Genomic DNA, 18618 nt, shown 5'->3' with positions numbered 1-18618 from the left:
TTTTAGTTACAAACTTGGTTTACTATTATATCTAAAAAAAATAAAGTTTATTCTCTAACATTGAATGCATTAATATGGTTATTATATTTTTGTATACATTTTGTATTACCTATCTCAACTAGGATGACTTAAAAAATTGTGGGTTACATTATAAGTTAGCTGACTTTGATCACTTGTATCAATTGCAGGACAGCCCTCTGAAAGCTATTCAAATGTTGTGGGTAAATCTTATTATGGACACACTAGCTTCACTTGCCTTGGCCACAGAGTTACCAACTGATGAGCTCTTGCTCAGAAAGCCCTACGGCCGAACCAAGCCACTCATTTCACGCACTATGGCTAAAAATATCTTGTTTCATTCTATCTACCAGCTGACAGTCATTGCCGTTTTACTCTTCAAAGGTTAGATGTACTGCTTAATATTTCAATCAACTCTGTTTCCTTATTTTTAAAAATGCTTGAAACCTGGACATTTTTTTTTAATGTAATGTCAGAGGTGGATATGAATGAATGTGCCAGTTATTGTAATGAGAGTTAGAAACGTGTGCCTCATTGTCTCCCCAAACAGGACCAGAGCTGCTGGGTCTGGATGACGGTACAGCTGATGTGGACAATGTGCATGCCCCACCCTCGATACATTTTACTATGATCTTCAACACTTTTGTCATGATGACATTGTTTAATGAGATCAATGCTCGTAAAATCCATAACCAGCACAACATTGCAGAGGGCATCTTCAGTAACCCTATCTTTATTGGCATATGGATTGGAACTCTAGCTGCACAGGTAAGTTTGTACAGCAGTCATTATTCAAGACAGACAGCAATCACATGTTTCAGATGTATCAATGTATGACTTCCATTTTATTTCAGGCTATCATCATTCAATTTGGAGGTGTTGCCTTCCACACAACAAGCCTAAGTGCAGCACAGTGGCTATGGTGTATATTTTTTGGTTTTGGAACATTATTATGGGGACGAGTAAGTAAAAATTTACTTTTTTAGCCTAACAGTTTGAAACTTCAATTAGCTTATGGCATAGATATCACAAAAATGACCAGTTGTACTAATTAATTTTTAACCCAACTTGGTTTAGAGATTTTCTAAACGCTTTTACTGCAGCTTAAAACATTTTTTTATTAACTAAAAAACCTGCATTGAAAGATGAATGTAAAATATAAAACTTGTTTGCGCATTTCTTTTAAATTGGTTGAAAAAAATAATTTTATATTTTTCAGTTGGTGACGTTGATTCCAGAGAAACGCCTACCATCTCTTAGAATGTGTAAGAGCTCAGAAAAAGACCAAATGGAAGATGAGCATGATATGGATAATCCAGAGGATGACCCAGTTAGTGGGCGTGGCCAGATATTGTGGGTGCGCGGGCTCACCCGATTACAGCAGCAGGTAGGCTTTGGTGTTGTTGCTTCCTCTGCTTTTGATGTGGTTTTAAATTATTGTACCATTATCCCCAGCATTTGACTTGAACCAATTTCAGGTGACGCTATCCTTTTCTTAAGTCAGTCTGATCTTGCCTGAACTGCCACTTCTCTCAGCAGTAGGCTATGTATGGTGTCCTACAGTCAGTCTCATCTATTGTTGCTGCTCTCTAGTTTGTGTTGTTCTCACTCAGCAGTTAGACATTCTAAGAAAATCTTTAGCTGTATCAGCTTCTTCTCTTTCACTAGATACATCTGTCAAAGTAGATCTGACTTGATGTATTCTATCTGTAGAAATATCAACTTGTCTTGTTAATTGCCTGTTTAATTTGCTTATTTATAATTTGATCTATTCTCCCCTTTTTTTTTTATAATTTATAGTTTCTATTCTTGTTGAGCTTGTATAGAATATCTGTAGCATTTTCTTATTCTGAAGTTTGTGCGTGATCTCAAGTTTTTTATTTGCTGTGACTAGCAGTTAGTTTGTACACTCTGCTTGAGCAAGTGGGTTCAGTGTGGTGTAAACATTGTTTGATCACTGCCAGCCTGATGAGATGTGCCACCAGAGTTCTCATGGTTTTTTTTATGTGTAGACCAGTTACTTGATAGCTACTCTACTATATTCATTTGGTGCTACCATTGAAGTGCTATACCACTGTGATTTGCTTAACCCTTGCAGCATTTTGTCCATTTTTTTTTAACAACTAACATCATGTTTTCATCTTTGAATAGATCCAAGAATTGTTTGTCATATTTCATTCAATTGTCATGCTAAGCTGCTTGCTTGGAGCACTTGTTAACATTTCATAGGGCATGTTGACATATTTCTTGACAAATTATGACAATATTTTCAGGATTATACTCATACCATTTTGCTTCTATCACTATATGTTGATTAGTTTCATTTAATATATATTTCTACATCATTTAAATACATAGTTACAAGCTGTGTCATTTTAACTAGTCATTTTTACTTCTTCCTTCCCTATATTTTCAAGTAGTAGATTGTTTTTGTATTTAACTTGTGTGAAATTTCTCTATTTGTTTTAGGCTTTTTAAAAATACCTTTTTTTAAATGACATAATTGCTTTAGCCAGATTTAGCATGATCATTGTAATTACTTTACCTTTTCTGTTACATACATGTAATTACAGTTTATTTTCTACTGTGTTAAGTTTTATTTAAGCTTTAGAGTTAATTTTTTTTCTCACTCCTTTTTTTTTTAATGAATGAATTCAAGTTTTTGGTTGAATAATGTGTTGAAATATTTGCAAAAATGAAAGCCAAAAGTTTTGCAACATTTATGCTGAATCAATTCAGTTAGAATGTTTAAAGGAACAAGTTTCAAAGTAAAGTTGCAAAACATTGTTGCACAACTTGTGGCACTGAAAACAGAGTGAGAGCTCTGGTCTGCTAGTTTTCTTGTTGCATGCAACTAGATGATTCCAATACAGCATCATATGGAAATAATACTGGGTTACATTCACCTGAAAGGGGTACCAAAACAAGATGGCTACTAACTCTACAGTTTAAAAATACAATGACTATTTGCAAGCATTGACATTTATTGCCTTCATACCTCTTTCTATTTCTCTTATTGGTAATTTCTATTTATTCATTCTTTATTCAATGACAACTGTCTCAAACAGTATTTTAATACTTATAGAATTTTTCTTGCCAACAGTTAATTCCCCTTCACACTCATCACCAGCAAGAAGTAGCTATTGTGCAATTTGGACACTTTTAAAATTTTAGTTCTTTCCACATTACTGCAAATAGATTGATCCAGTAATCCATTTTATCTCCCTTTGGGCCAGATTTATATTTGACTGTAACTTGTGTTGATAGTTAGGGGAAGTTAAAATTTGACTGTAGATAATTTGTGTTGATAGTTGGGTGAAGTTAAAATTTGACTGTAGATAATTTGTGTTGATAGTTGGGTGAAGTTAAAATTTGACTGTAGATAATTTGTGTTGATAGTTAGGGGAAGTTAAAATTTGACTGTAGATAATTTGTGTTGATAGTTGGGTGAAGTTAAAATTTGACTGTAGATAATTTGTGTTGATAGTTGGGTGAAGTTAAAATTTGACTGTAGATAATTTGTATTGATAGTTGGGTGAAGTTAAAATTTGACTGAAGATAATTTGTGTTGATAGTTGGGTGAAGTTAAAATTTGACTGTAGATAATTTGTGTTGATAGTTGGGTGAAGTTAAAATTTGACTGTAGATAATTTGTGTTGATAGTTAGGGGAAGTTAAAATTTGACTGTAGATAATTTGTGTTGATAGTTGGGTGAAGTTAAAATTTGACTGTAGATAATTTGTGTTGATAGTTAGGGGAAGTTAAAATTTGACTAGATATTTGTGTTGATAGTTAGGGGAAGTTAAAATTTGACTGAAGATAACTTGTGCTGATAGCTACAGTAATACAACTTGAAGCTCATGACTTTTGTAATTGTAAGCTACAGTAATACAACTTAAGGGGTCGGCGTGGTCGAGTCGGTAAAGCTCATGGTTTGCTAAACCGAAAAGTCTCGAGTTCGAACCCTCGGGCAGATGAGGCTCGTTAGCTGGGGACAGCCACTCTTCTAGGAGAGACAACTCCAAAATTAAACAACTGCTGCCTTGTAGTTTGTTCTTGGTAGGACAAAGGCTATGGAAGCAAATCCAAAAAGAAAAGCAGGCTGAAATCGGAGTCAATGGCCTCAATGGCGCATAACCAGTTGACACGTAACGCTTAATTGTGTTGGAGGCGTGGTCGAGTCGGTAAAAAGCACATGGTTGATAACTTCGAACAAAGTCTCGAGTTCAAACCCACTGGCAGATAAATCTCGATCCCCTTCAACACTAATAATTAAGAACGAAGAAGAAGAAGAAGAATACAACTTAAAGCTCATGACTTTTGTAATTGTAGAGAAAATCAACTGAACGCTTCAGTGTATGTGAATCAACACCTTATGAAATGTCTTGTGAAAATAAACTGGAGAGTAGAATAAATTGAACCTGACTTTTTTTTAACCTAGTTTCAAAAGGATCTACAGGCATGCTTATATTGTGTAACTAAGTAAGTAGCACTGTAATAAAAGTTAAGAAACAGTTAAAGGTTTCTGGAAAAGCTTAATTTCTTAAATTCTAAATAAAATGGATTACAATAGCCTAGTAGATAATAGTACATCAACTCACAATTAATATGAAACACCTTGTCTCTCCACAGTTGTGTGTAGAAATATCAGCTTATCATTTTTATTTCATAGTCTTCATTATGTCTGGCGCCTTTTGTTCCATGTATACTTTCCGTAAAGTGCGTCAGTTGATGTGTAAGTCACCGTTCTGTTGGCGTTGATGATGACCTTTTTTATGGTTTTCAGTTCATTTTTCAGTTCTTTGTTTTGGTTATACATTTGTTAACGCAGTATTTCATGCAGAAGCCTCTAAAAGCATACTTTAAAATTTAAAAGTGATAAACAATCTGATTCACACTGACCTGTGCTCTCTCTCTGTATCAGTAGTCGTGATAGATCTTAAATTATCATGACTAAATGTTTATAACAGTTTTATCTAGATCAATATAAGTCAGGGGTATATATTGAAAAGTTTTTCTGGCCACTCTTGGTGACAAATTAATCTGGCTACTCTTGGTGACAAATTAATCTGGCTACTCTTGGTGACAAATTAATCTGGCTACTCTTGGTGACAAATTAATCTGGCTACTCTTGGTGACAAATTAATCTGGCTACTCTAGGTAACAGATTTATCTGGCTAATCTAAGTGAGCAGCAGGTTTATCTGGCTTCTCTTAGTAAAATTTATCTGGCTATTCTTGGTAGGGTTGCCAGGTGTCCAGTTTTGAACTGGACAGTCCAGTATTTGAGCAGACTGTCCAGGATAAAATAAATATAAATACTGGACAAGTATATGAATAATACTCTGTTACCCCCCTTCTTCTGCTTTGTGGCATACCTGAGAAGGGAAGGATGGAAAGGTGTCCAGTATTTTCGGAAAAGGTATCTGGCAATCCTAATTCTTGGTCAGTAGCAGATTTTTCTGGCTTCTCTTAGTAAAGGATTTATCTGACTACTTTGGGTAACAGATTTGTCTGGCTATTCCTGGTAACATTTGTCTGGCTACCCTTGGTCATTAGGCTGAGAACATGGTCTAGCTGCCCATCAAAGATAACTTAATATGACTGGCTTTTGGTTTAGGCTGAGAACAGGGTCTAGCTGCCCATCAAAGATAACTTAATATGACTGGCTTTTGGTTTAGGCTGAGAACAGGGTCTAGTTGCCAGTCTAACATAACTTAATATGACTGGCTTTTGGTCAGGACTCAAAGATGTGTTATTCTTACAAAACAGTAAGCTACAGAATAGTGATTGGGAGTGTATGTAGAGATGAAAGGTCTTTATTTTCATCCTAAAACTTTATCTATGGCCTTTCTCTTTTAATTCACAGCTCTTGGTAAAATTGTATTAGTTTAACAATTAGCTGAAGTCTTTCTGTTAGTGATGGTCTAGAGCAGAGGTGGCTAATAGTGAATTTGTTGGCCGTAACTTAAAATTATTGCTGGTTGATTAAATATGAGTTGGCTCTAGGTTTAAAAATTCTAGGATATAGTATACAAATTTGGTCAGTCTGTTAAAAATTTGTTGGCTGACGATGCAAAAAAATTTTGGCAGGCATGTAGAAAATATTTTGGTAGTCAGTTCAAAATTTGTTGGTATTCTGGTAGAAATTTGTTGGCAGTCATAAACAACTCTCTTTATTTAGTTGGTTATTAAGTTAAATTAAATGAGCAGTTTCCAATAAGCAGAATGAAGGGAAAATGTATTGATAAAGCATGGCTTCATTTATTTGATCATACTAGAGGCCAATGTATGAAATATCTGAGTTGTTTAACAGTGGCATTCTTTTTTTTCTTTAAAAAGTAAATGATTGTATCAACCTATTGTATTTTTTTCTTCCTGTTTGTTGATCAATAATTTGACTAGCTTGATGATGTTTTGTGTTAGACTTAGTGCAAAAAATAGAGGTGGTTATAGAATGGCAGAAATGACATGGCTGATTATTTACTTAATGTCATATCTCTCTATGCTTGCTCCACTTGTCTCTTCTTCTCTCCCTCTGACAGCTGCGCGTGATCAGGGCATTTAGGAGTATGCTGGAGGACCTAGACGACAAGCGTAGCGTCAACAGCTACCACAGTTTCCACAGTCTGCGCTTATCACGCAGCCATCATGGTCCCCGAAATTTTGGGGATGATCCTGGTTCTCGTTATGAGTCACACTTCCTTCGAACCACCGGCCAACATTCTCTAAATCCAGGCTTGCGTGGCACCGGACGCAGCAACAGTGCCCGCTACTATAGCACCTCCCCTTCCAACACTTACCCTAACTTGCAGTTGAAAAGCTATTCCTATGAGAATGTTCCCCTGGTAGCCCACCAGCGGACCACTGTAGAGGCCCCTTGTAATCCCTTATGTAACATATCCCCCGCTAAAAAATCAAAAACATTAAGCCATTCCGACATCTCACAACACTCTGAAACAGCTATATGACAGTTTGAATTTCCCTACACAAACTTCTATCTAGAGGACTTTTTATATTTCATGTATGTAAATAGCTAGTCTGGCATAGATGGAGCCATATTGTCCAAAAGTTGGTTTTTATTTTTTTTCAGCTATCTGAAACCCATGCAAATAGTTTTTTTTGTATAGAACATGTCTTGAATACTGAGTTAGAGATTTGTTAAGTAATATAAGACTAACAGAAATGTTGAGGTGATGAACTCACTTCTGAGTCCCTTCATTAACCACTGACCCTGTAAATGATCCACCTAATTCATGTGAAAACTGCATTAAAAGAGTTTTGTATCTACTTGTTTTCTTACCCATGCAGAGCTTTAAGCTGTATGAGTACAGTGAGCCAATGGCATAGTAGCCCATGTTGAAGATCAGCGAGGGTGGCGGGTGAGTGAACAATGTGGCTGGTTGTCAGTACCAATCAGATAAAATTTGTCCCCCACAGGTTTCTTTCACCCACCCACTTCTCTTTAATATATGTCATTTTTCTCTTGACACCCCTACCCACCTTTTAATCAAGACGTTATTGTTTTCATTGTTTCTCTGTGCTATGTCATTAAGCTGCATGATGTCATCTGTTGCTTCTTGAAGCATCTCTTGATTTTTTTTTTGGTAGGAAAATATTCTAGTAAATACCATCTGAGAAGTTCCTTGGCAGTCTTTTTAATTTTTCTCCTAAATATTTAACACTAACTTTAGTAGGAAAAAAATGAAGAAAATAAAATCATTTCTAAGTAGATTGGAATCTTTACACTGCAGACCACAATCTGAGATGTTGAGTGTTATTTTTACACCAGTTCTGACAAAGCCATGTGCTATTGTTTGTTTGTGCGTGTGTGATCAGGTGTTACAGTTGTGTGTGAGTGTGTAACATCCTGTATCTATGTTGCCAAAGCTGCAATGTTGTTCTTTGGTGTTGTTTTTTTTTGTATAATCTGCTGTGTATCTACAATCCAGGGGAAGTAAGTCTAGATGCATTTGACTAATGTCTGTTTATTAGCTATCAAGTCAATAATTTTATTTAATTTTAGGTTGTATTTTTTTTTTACATTTTTAGTTACTAGTTTTTCTTTACTTGAATCTTATAAAAAATGTCTCCATGGAATGGCTGAAAGTTAATTTAGTGCAGATAGCCATTGGCTAATTAGTTTGACTAGCTTGCCTGCATTTGTATAGAAAAAGTTTTATAACAGCAACATTTTATCTGTGTAAGATTTGTTTCTCTGTAGTGTAGAATTTGATATCATCTGTCATTCTATGCACAACTAAAATAAACTAAACATTCTGAAAAGATGACATGATCATACACACATGGCCATTAGGCAACAGCTGGGTTGATAGAAGAACCAACATGTTTTATTCCTGCTAAAAGTTTGTGTAGAATTTATTCTCTTTTATTATTTCAAAGGTACAGGGATTATTTTTGCACTAGATCTAGTCTAAAATATTTTCAATAAATCTTAAAATGTAAAAATTGTTTCATGTAAAAGGCAAAACTTGCATGTGGCTTTTCACTGCAAACAAAGAAATTCATTTTAAAAAAATGTAACATATTTTCCCCCTGCAAAATATATTTTGTAGTAGCAACAACTAGAATACACTTCTCATGTAAATATACACTACACCCAGATAGTTATAAAATAAGCTCCTCCCATCCTTCCAGCCCCCTTAGTTGGTCCATGGCCAACTTGGGCGTGTCTATTTATTACTGATTGGTTGATCAAATTGCTTTTACAAGACATTTGCTGCATTTATCTGTTGCTTTAAAAACGGAATGTAATGGTGGTCTCGAAGAAGGTGTTGACATAATGTGTGGCTCAGTGGAGCTGTCTGCTCTCTCTCTCTCTTTCCATTCTTGCTCTTCTCCCTCCTTCTCATCACCATTCCATTCCTCTGTGGATCAAGTCACGAAGGCAGTCTACATGAGAAGTATACTCCAACATGGCAAGTAAAAGTCACCAAAAAGTTGTTGTCAATTAACTATTTAGCATCTTCGTCGTCTTCATCGTGATTTTTGCCAAACACCACTGCCATTTCAGCTGTCACCGCCATTTTGTGGGGGTGTCTCTCTCTCTCTTCATGGTGTTGTCATATTGCTGATGCCTGATTGTCAGAACTATTGTTATCACGGAACACCTATCACAGACAAAAGTCAGCGCCCCGCCCACCTCTGTTGTCAGTCTCTAGCACTAATGGTGGCTCGGAGAGTCAGGTGGCAAGCACTTGCTACTGCCTCAATTAGCCACCATGCTGCACTGTTTTGTTTGACACCTATTTAGAATGGCAAAGATGAAAAACATTTAGCACCAATCTCTGACCATTGTTTGCACTGTTATGTTTAGATATGCTAGCCATTTTATTTGCTGTTATATTTTATATTAATATCCATCTTATTTTCCAGCCTCCATGGGGGATCTTCCCCTTTCTATCTGCGTATTACCCTAACAAACCTCAGCATTGTTGTTCTCTGTTGATCCTAGGAAGACAGCTGCAGCCCTTATCTAGCTTATTTCTCTTTACTTTTGTTTGCTCATTTCTAGTGTGTTTTGATATTTTATTTTTCTCTTTTTTTTTCTTTCCATTTCCTTTCAGATCCGTGTAATAAATGCTTTCCGCATGACATTAGATACACGCTACGACAACCGTAGCATGTCATCCTTGCAAAGCTACCATTCAGTACAAAACATAAGAGGGGGCAAAAGACCCCTGTACCAGTCCTCAACAGAAATGGCTGAGGTTCCGCCCTCATCCGGGCTAATTTCATCCGCCACAGCTCCGGGCAGGTTCTCCGAAACAACTGCTATGTGATTTCTTCCAACTTAAAAATGTAGCCCCAGAATATTAGCTCAAATTGTTTTTATTGAATGGCAGTTAGTAGTTAGATGACCTGCTCTTTAAACAAGTACATAGTCTCAACTCAGACTGAGCAGCTGTACATTCAGTGTTTAGTATTTTTTATTCACCCACTTAATATAAAAATGTTTTTCACCAAACTAAGCAGCGAGCGTGTCGGGGGAATAGATCTTCCCTAAAACCACCCTCTCTAACTAGTACCACTTGATAAGCCCTTTTGTATTTTGTATTGACCAAACCATGAGTGTGATGTGCCACGTTGTGTCAGATGTTTCTCTGTAAGTCCACACACTATTTGTTTTGTTGTTGCCAGACCTGATGTCATGTCTGTCTATAACATGGATGCTTCATCACTGAGAAATTTAGACTCTGAACATTACATTACTGGTTTTATTTTTGTTTAAATGTTTGTTGAGAATTTGTGACAAAAACCAAAACTAGAAATACAAATTTCATGCATAAAGATTGTCATCTTTGTACTAATCTTTTATTATTACTATACACAAAATTTTAGATTTTAAACATTACTTTTACCTTTAGGCTAAGCCAATGTGATTAGAATGGCAATAAATATCTATTTAAACAAAAAATATTGTATGTAGTCCATTTATAACCGTTAAATTTTTGTTTATGGTTCCAAATGTTAACATCCTTGTTCGGTAACATACATGACGTTTTATCCAATTTTCTATTCATGTTTATCTTTTCCATTTTTTTAAATATGAATAATTTTCCTTAACATTAATGGTTATTATAAGTGGTTTTAAATTTATTATTTGATTATAATTATATATTTCATTTTAAAATTGCATTGTATACTTTTTATTATCAACTAGTTGTACATAATATCATATCCCTGTAAACACATTCTGTAGTGGTTGGTTGGTAGCTAAATTATCATGGCATATCATATCGATTGCATTTGTTGACTGTTTGGAATAGACACAAATTCTGGCACAAATTTTTTCTAGGCAGTGTTTTTGTTTTACTCTCCACTGGTTGACCATTCCACACCAATCTATTGTTGATTGTCTGAGATCACTTGTTTAAATGATGTGCAATGACATAAACAGATGCATACACAGCTGTAGGTAGATAGGATTGAACTCTCTCACGTCCAGCTAGGAACTCATTCATTCTTTAGTTGGTTCTTTATTTTGCAAGCATCAGTTTTCTTTCTATGAAAGAAGTTCTTCAGACAAGCACCAGAAGACAGTTAAACTGCTATCACTGAGCTAAATCAATTCATATCAATCGCTCTCATTTGTTTGCTGGTCCGGGCACCAACTGCTTGCGCTTGCTTGAGCTTCATTGCTGCGCCACTTTTGGCTTATGAAAACTGACCTGAATGATAATCTCTTGACTATTGATTACAGGCTGGAAGTAGTTTTGACTTTTACTCACTGCTAGAGCATGTTGGTAGCCCCAGATACACAAGGAGCTTGACACTCCCATCTTTCCAGCACCGATTCACCACAGACTTTCAGAGAAGCTAAGTCTTTAACCCACAGCCAGCAGGTAACGTTAAGGTTACACCTCGCCATTCCATTGGTCTGATCCATCCAAATCTATTGAAGCCAACCAAGTTTCCTTTCACTCTGAGGTGGTGTCCATTACATGACTAAAGATTTGTTTTGTTCTGAAATTTTTAGTCTTTCATTGTTTGTGTGATTGATGGCACATGAAAACAGTTTACATGCTGTTTTGAAACTGTTGATTCCATCATTTAGAGAACTCTGTTATGTAGCACTGAATGTAAAGATTTAATTCATCCACTATGTGTACAATGAGACTGGTAAAGTGAATTTGGCCAACAATGTCAACAGACAGCTGGCAATGATTTTAGTTTCTGAGGCCAGTTTGTGTGAATGTTTCTACACAATTTTCCATTGTTTTATTTCATCAAAACAGTTTTACCTTTAATTGTATTTGGTTAATTTTAGTGCTAGTGCAGTTTTATGCAGAGGTTGTTGTTTTAAGATGGAAACTGCACATATTAGATGTACCAACCTCCATATTTTAACTGTTACCAATTATTCAGTACTTTGCATGCTATTTTTACCTTTAAATTGAAAAAAATAATTCTTTTAGCTTATAAAACTATCATAAAACTCTTATAATCAGTTGTCTATAGAAGGTAATTGTGGGAGAATTTTCCGTGGTACTAATACATACATTTCATGTTGTGTAAAATCATAAATCATGTCAATATTAACATATATATATATAACGGAATGTTCGAATAAATTGGTCAGTTAGATGCAGCACATATTGTACAAATTAGAAGTGTGAAATTTCAATAGTAAAAACTTGATGGTTGATACTCTTATTTTTTATATGTACCTTCAGTAGTTTTTACTCCAATAAATAATGTTTTAAAATCACAGCAAAATGTCTGAGTGTGTGTATACGTGAGTGAGATGGTTTAACACTGCTGGCTATTCTAAAGTGAAGGAATGAAACTGGGGTGAAAGCTACACAAAAAAAAAGTTGACTTGCAACTGGCTATCAACAATTTGATTAGAAATTTTTGTAAACACTTCATGTACCTCGCAGTTATGTTTAAATTTTTGCTTTATTTCTTTTTTTTTTTAAATAAAATTTTTATCCTATCTACTTTAGTCCATTTTTTCTTGAATGGTTTTCTGAAGATATTTACGACCAAAAACAAAATGTGCTCATTTAAAGTGGGTGTACATAAGGGGTATCATTTCTTGAGCTGCCGACCTTTCACCTATTTGATGAGTAAGGAATGGAGATATTCTAGATGGGACTGGATCTTGGAAATTTTTCATAAAGCAAGGCAAGAAGTTGGACCAAGATGTCTGAACTACTGGATGATTGAAGCTGGACTGAAGCAGGATTGAAGTGGATTGGTCAGAGAAATGTTTGTTTGTGTGATGAGCTAGTTATGTTTGACTGACCTTATGTTTTTTCCTTATTCAAAATATATTGCATGATTTTTTTAAAAGCGGTGGTGGTTGGGTGGGAGGGAGGGAGGGAGGGAGGGTAGTTTTTCTTCACAAGAAACATGAGGTCGGTTAAACATGCGCTGGAGGAACAAGACAAATCTTGTAGAACTTGTTATTGTAAAGTTCATATGTTGCTGCCATTGTTTGAATCACTCATCTAAACCAGTTTTTTTTTGTTTATTAAAAGAGTTGTTAGTCATGTCAAATATTTCCTCTGTTTCAAGCCCATTTAGTCACATTTAGACTGCACACAATGAATATTGTTGGTGGTATGCTCAATATGTGTTGCTATATTAGAGGATCAGGTTATTGTCTAGATGAGTCAGAAATTGAAAAGAAAATCCCCCAGGAGTACCATAGGTGTTCCGTGACCCCATGCTTGAGGCTATAGTAGTGATGAAGAAGTGGCTTTAAATTAGTCCTAGAGACTTGATTGTTCTTATCAAAAGCTGTGTAGGAGTAGTTAAGTGGGGTTAGATGGCTGCATCCTACAGGCCCAGCTGCGTTTATTCCACAGATCACCATGTGAGTAGATTCTAATATTTTTTTTTCATTTCCCTTTAAGCCATCTCAAAAGCTATTGCTTGAATTTACCACACAGAACTTTATGCAAATTTTTAAATATATTCTCTTTGTAAGGGTTTCTAAATTAGAGAGATGGAATGCTTCACTCTGATCAATAAATGAAGAAAAAATATTGTATACATTCTATTGTAAATATTTGCTTATGGGCTTATGTTTCCTTTGGCTTGATACTTGTATCATATTGAGACTGCTCAGCTATCTACCTAATCGGATAGAGTGAAGTAAAAATAATAAACGTGAAATGAAATTGTGTAATTAAAAAAAATAAGGGATTAGGTAAATGGCTGACAGTTAATCTGCATCATCACCAAGCTATTCAATTCATGCCATTTTTTTTTTATTCTTGACAAATTTTTTTTGAGCAATTTTCTTCTACACTTTTTGCTAGTTTTTCTATAAAATAACTTACATATTGATAAATTGCTATTGGTTAAATAATGTTGATGTACACATAAAAAGGAATTAGGGGCAGCTGAACACCTGTCCCACCCATCTTATTTTGTCATATTTTCATGAAGTTATTCTTGTCGTACTAACTTTTTTTTTTATCATGACCACATTGAGCAGGTACTTGACACTATTTGAATTGATTGATTCTTTTTTCAGCTTTCCATATCAAAACACTTATGAGTTTGTTATTATTGATCAGTACAACAACAAACACATCCCCCCTCTCCCTCACATACATACACATACACACAAAGCCCTACACCATCTCATCTGTAGAAAGTAATGTTTAGCACAAAAGTTTGGTTAGCAAGGGTGAGGGAGGAGTGGTGTATGATGAAGTTATTGGTGCAGAAAATCTATTTGCTTTCTTCTTGCATGTGCATGACTATCCCCCCTCCCTTTTCCTCTGCTTGGATTATTTTCTTGCTTGCTTTTTTTTTTTTTAGTATTGCTACTTGGTCTAAGGTTTCAAGGGTTAGTCTGTTGTTAAATGGCATGCTAAGGGGCATATATATACTGTTGTAGTCCACACATTTTTAAGATAAAATATTTTAAAATTGTTATAGGTATATAAGATATTGATAAAGATTTAAGTAATTAGGGTAAGCTAATCACAAAGCTGATTAGCGTAAGAAACATACTTGACTCTAAGATATGCAGTGCATTTGCTGGTACTGGTGCTTGAATGTAATATATTGTATTCATCGCATGGTGCTTTTGATGGCCATGTTTGTAAAATGTACAAGTTAAAAATACCAGTTGACTAAAACATATATTTTAAGTTATATTTTATACTCAGTTAATTTTTAAAATGCAATATTAAAAAATTAGGAAGTGTAAATTAGGTTTGTTACTTTATTTTGATTTATATTTTAAAATTAAATATAATTTTTAAATTTGTGTAATTAAATTATATTTACAACTGTTAATACTATTACCTTTAGTTGATTTGTTTATACATTCTAAACACAGATGTTGAAGCTTTAGTTAGAGACTAGCAGCATCAGCACACATATAGTTAAAGGATGCACTTTGATGTTTTGTTTTTAAAAGTTCTTCCAAAGATGTATAAATCAATTTTTTTACTCCCTCTAGATTCGTGTGGTAAATGCTTTTCAAATGGACTTGGACTCTCAGCATATGGACAGCTATGATAAGCGCAGTCGACCGTCAGTCATCAGCCTACAGTCACTTCAAGAGAAGAGAATGGGAGTCTCCCGGAAACCCAACTTGGCCAGTTCCCCAGAGGCTGCTGAAGTCACTACAAATACACCTTGGTTTGGCAGGGGTGATAGCATACCATATGCTGATGAGTAAAGTGTATCATATTTCTCATTGCTTGAAAGTTGACAGTCTTTGAAGAATGAAAATTAATTTTGTAAAAAAAAAAAATTTCATGATGGAGGTGGGGTGTGTGTAGGTTCTTCAATTTGCAATTGTTGTTTTATATATTTTTAAAAGATTACATTTAACTTATTATATTTAAAATAGATAAATATTGTGGTGATGCATGGGTCGCCTCCCTTCCAGCTATTCATATTATAGATTTTCATCATTAATTTGTTGTCATCCCCTCTTGGTAATAAACTTAAATGAATATAATTTTTATTTGTTTTTATTAAATTTTTGCATAACATAATGATTTTAATTATTTTAAGAAGGAAATCAAATTTTCTCAGTACAAATTGCTAGGGAAAGTTTTCTATTTTACATGCTCAACAAAAAAAACAAGAAAAGGTTTATTTTAATTGCCTTTGATGATAGGACATGCAGGAGTGTACAATGGAAATGTTCTCAAGTCAAATAAGTCAACTAGCACTCCTGGTGAAGGAATGTTTTTTTTTTCTTTTATATGTATGTATAGAAAGAAAGGTTGTTTCCCATTTTTTTCTCTCATACTTCCATCATATGTACAGGAAAAACCTGTCTGTTTTACCAGTTTGTATTTTTAAAAATAAGATGTAATTGTCACTTTTATATAGAAACTACATTGTAGTCAAATTTATTAGTAGAACCATTTGCAGCTCTTGAAATGATTGTCATGGTTCCTTCCTTGCTTTCTTACCTTTTGTTATGCCTCAAGTTTTGTAAAGTTTTTATCTTGATGACCACAGACAGAATGTTATGTAACACTGCATAATAGGACTGAGACATGTTGTTTAGACATTGATATTCAGGCTAAGCACTAATAGAGAGAGGAAAGAAACATTTAAAAACTGTACAGTCAACTGTGTAGGTAGCCTGCAGTTTTCATGTGTCCCTGGTTTCATCTTTTTTATATATATTCCTTGGTCCCTTCCATTTCTCCCAAAGTTTTTATAAATCATCTTAGTCTTAGCTAGTCATTTTAAAAAAAATCTAAATAAAGTGGTTTGTTTTTAAAACTGGAAATCAAACTAAAATGTAAGTAGTTTAATTTACTAAAATGTAAGTAATCTTAACAAAATGGGTTATAGATATTTCTTCAAAACAATGACATCCTAAATACACAAAAACATGATTAAAAAAATAATTTTTTTACTTCTAATTGTTGCGAGATATATCTGTACCTTATGCCATGTGTAATAAAGTAGTTAAAATAAAATATTTATTTGTTTTCTTCTATAAGTGTGTGTGTGGGGAAGTAGTATTTTTTTATCATCTGGGGCTAATTAAGAATAAATCAATACAAAGCACTTAGCATGATGAATGAAACTAAAGAATGAAATTTATGAGCTGTCATCTTGTAATTTTGTTCAGACTTTTGAAAGTGTGCATGATTCCTTTCTCTTCTCACCCCCACCCCTTTTTCCATTTTGCTGGCATTCCAAGAAAATGCTGTTTCATTTGGTAATACACTTTGTCTTGTAGAAGTAATTACCATTTTCCCAGGTGTTTAATGATAGTGGACAAACCTTTTCTATTGCTTGCTGACTGTGCAACACTACATCTTTTCTATTTATAGCAAGCTTTAGCCCCCCACCTGGTACTAGTTACTCAATAATAGCCCATGTGCACAATGTTCTCTTGTACTATCATTTGTCTACAAAAATTTTAACAGCTGCATTGATTCATGTAAAAGGCCATTGATTTCAACACCAATACAAACAGCAACACATGACTTTTTCCACATATTTTTTTAAGATTGGATTTTTATTCTTTTAGAAAAAAAATTCAGACTTGTATTTAAAATGACTTCATGGATTCATCATTTGCTGTTCCTATGCTAGTGATTTGAATGTGTACCCAGTTTAATGGAGTGTAAACTATGTTTTTAATTTCTGTTACTTAGTTCATTTGGAAATGTTTTTCCTCCAATGTTTTGTATTTCCAGCCAAAAGAATGCTTGTGGTTTCTTTTGTGCTCTTAATTCTTTTGCAGATTTTGTTTTTACTGCAAGGAAAGTATTTTCAAAGAGGAAAATATTTTCCAATCTTGATGCAACATGCTATCCATATTTTATTTAGCAGGAACACTAAAATTTGTGTAGGATTTATGGAAACTGAATTTTAAAAATAAATCTTTCCAAATTTTAGGATAAAAAATTTTTTATTTAAAAAAAAATATTAATGGGTGTAGTTACCAATGATCAATATAAGAATGACTGGTTCTTTAAGACTGATTGAAATGGTTCTATTTTAATATTTCAACATTTTTGTACTTTCTATTTGAGATCTCTTCTTATGTACAGTATTGCAAATAGTGTAGTCTGTGCTGTGGCCAATATTTCCCCTCCTTATCTTAGTTTAGGCTTTAAAACCTTTTCTTCTGGCTGTCAAACACTTTGATGAATGATGTGGCTGGGTTCAACATTTTCCAGTTTCAAACCAAATGACATTACACTGTATGTATGCCACCCTGGTACCAAATTAGATTGTTAATCTGTCTCATGCCATTTTATATAGTTTGAAAATCTTACCTCAAAACTAGATTTAACTGTTTTATATTATATATATATATCAGTTTGTGTTGTGCATGGAAATGAAAGTTCCCCACCCCAAGATCTCTTCAATTTTGAATCATTAATGATGACTTATTTATTATCATATAAATGTTTTTATTTTCTGGGCTGGGGGAAACTGATGCACATAAAGCAACCATAAAGAGGAAATTCTGCATGGTTGTTACAATGTGGGTCATTATCAGAGCAAACAATGTGATATAATTGTTCATGTAGTGTATTTTTCTTTAAGTATTAGTTTTTTTATTAGTAAATACATTACTCAAATATAGTAACAAGTCTAAACATGGTGTCTCTTGGATATGCAAAAAATTCCAGATGCCAGTTTTTTTTTTTAACTTGCAGGTATAAAATATTTTCTATATTAGTTTTAAATCTGTATTGTGACAAGTAATAAAGATTTCATTAAGTCATTATTCAATTCCATGTGTTTAACTAATTTATGGTTTACTTGAAAACCTCCACCCCCATAACTAACATACCACACATTTTATCCCTGTGGCTGTGGGGATCAGTTTCTGCAATATGAATTAAGCCCGGTAATTGGGGTGCACAATGCAGTTCTGAAACCTTTCATTCTGTTATTTGGCTGGGAGTGTATGATCCTGCTACAATAGTTCACGCTTCTTCAATTTTGCTTTGCATTTATTGTAATATACATATATAACTTTTTTATTTTAGTTTTACGTCCCTAATTTGTAATTAATAAAGTTTCTACTTTAAACATGACAACTTATTGGAGTTGCATCACATTTCTTTCTTATTTTTTTTCTTTAAACATGTACATGTAAACACTGAAGCTGGGA

The 18618-nt window shown here is 34.2% G+C and overlaps 2 protein-coding genes across 21 annotated transcripts in view; both read left to right on the top strand.

Moving 5' to 3' along the window:
* Positions 1 to 18233, top strand: part of LOC131930346 (plasma membrane calcium-transporting ATPase 2) — an 86004-nt gene extending 67771 nt beyond the window's left edge. For 16 of the 20 annotated variants that reach the window (XM_059286792.1, XM_059286786.1, XM_059286789.1 and 13 more), the window contains 5 exons: positions 189 to 402; positions 569 to 786; positions 873 to 980; positions 1238 to 1405; positions 14968 to 18233. In XM_059286792.1, coding sequence (XP_059142775.1) covers positions 189 to 402; positions 569 to 786; positions 873 to 980; positions 1238 to 1405; positions 14968 to 15189 — 930 coding nt within the window. In that variant the 3' untranslated portion in view covers positions 15190 to 18233. Of the gene's footprint in view, positions 1 to 188; positions 403 to 568; positions 787 to 872; positions 981 to 1237; positions 1406 to 4350; positions 4501 to 4650; positions 4754 to 7328; positions 7400 to 9604; positions 12480 to 14967 lie in introns of those variants that run through there. The other 4 variants (XR_009384116.1, XR_009384115.1, XM_059286801.1 and 1 more) reach the window with 4 other exon arrangements.
* Positions 4760 to 7322, top strand: LOC131930350 (uncharacterized). Its single transcript, XM_059286806.1, has one exon. The coding sequence runs from the start codon at positions 6590 to 6592 to the stop codon at positions 6986 to 6988; it is 399 nt and encodes a 132-aa protein (XP_059142789.1). The 5' UTR covers positions 4760 to 6589; the 3' UTR covers positions 6989 to 7322.
* Positions 18234 to 18618: the final 385 nt, after the last annotated feature.

The sequence above is a fragment of the Physella acuta genome, unplaced genomic scaffold, assembly GCF_028476545.2.
Source record: "Physella acuta isolate Inbredline_101_S28 unplaced genomic scaffold, ASM2847654v3 ptg001761l, whole genome shotgun sequence".
Lineage (NCBI taxonomy): Eukaryota > Metazoa > Mollusca > Gastropoda > Physidae > Physella > Physella acuta.
This window is presented reverse-complemented; position numbering and strand designations above follow the sequence as displayed.

Excerpts from the sequence above, each read along its gene's own strand:
- LOC131930350 (XM_059286806.1), top strand. The coding sequence starts at position 6,590 with ATGCTGGAGGACCTAGACGACAAGCGTAGCGTCAACAGCTACCACAGT.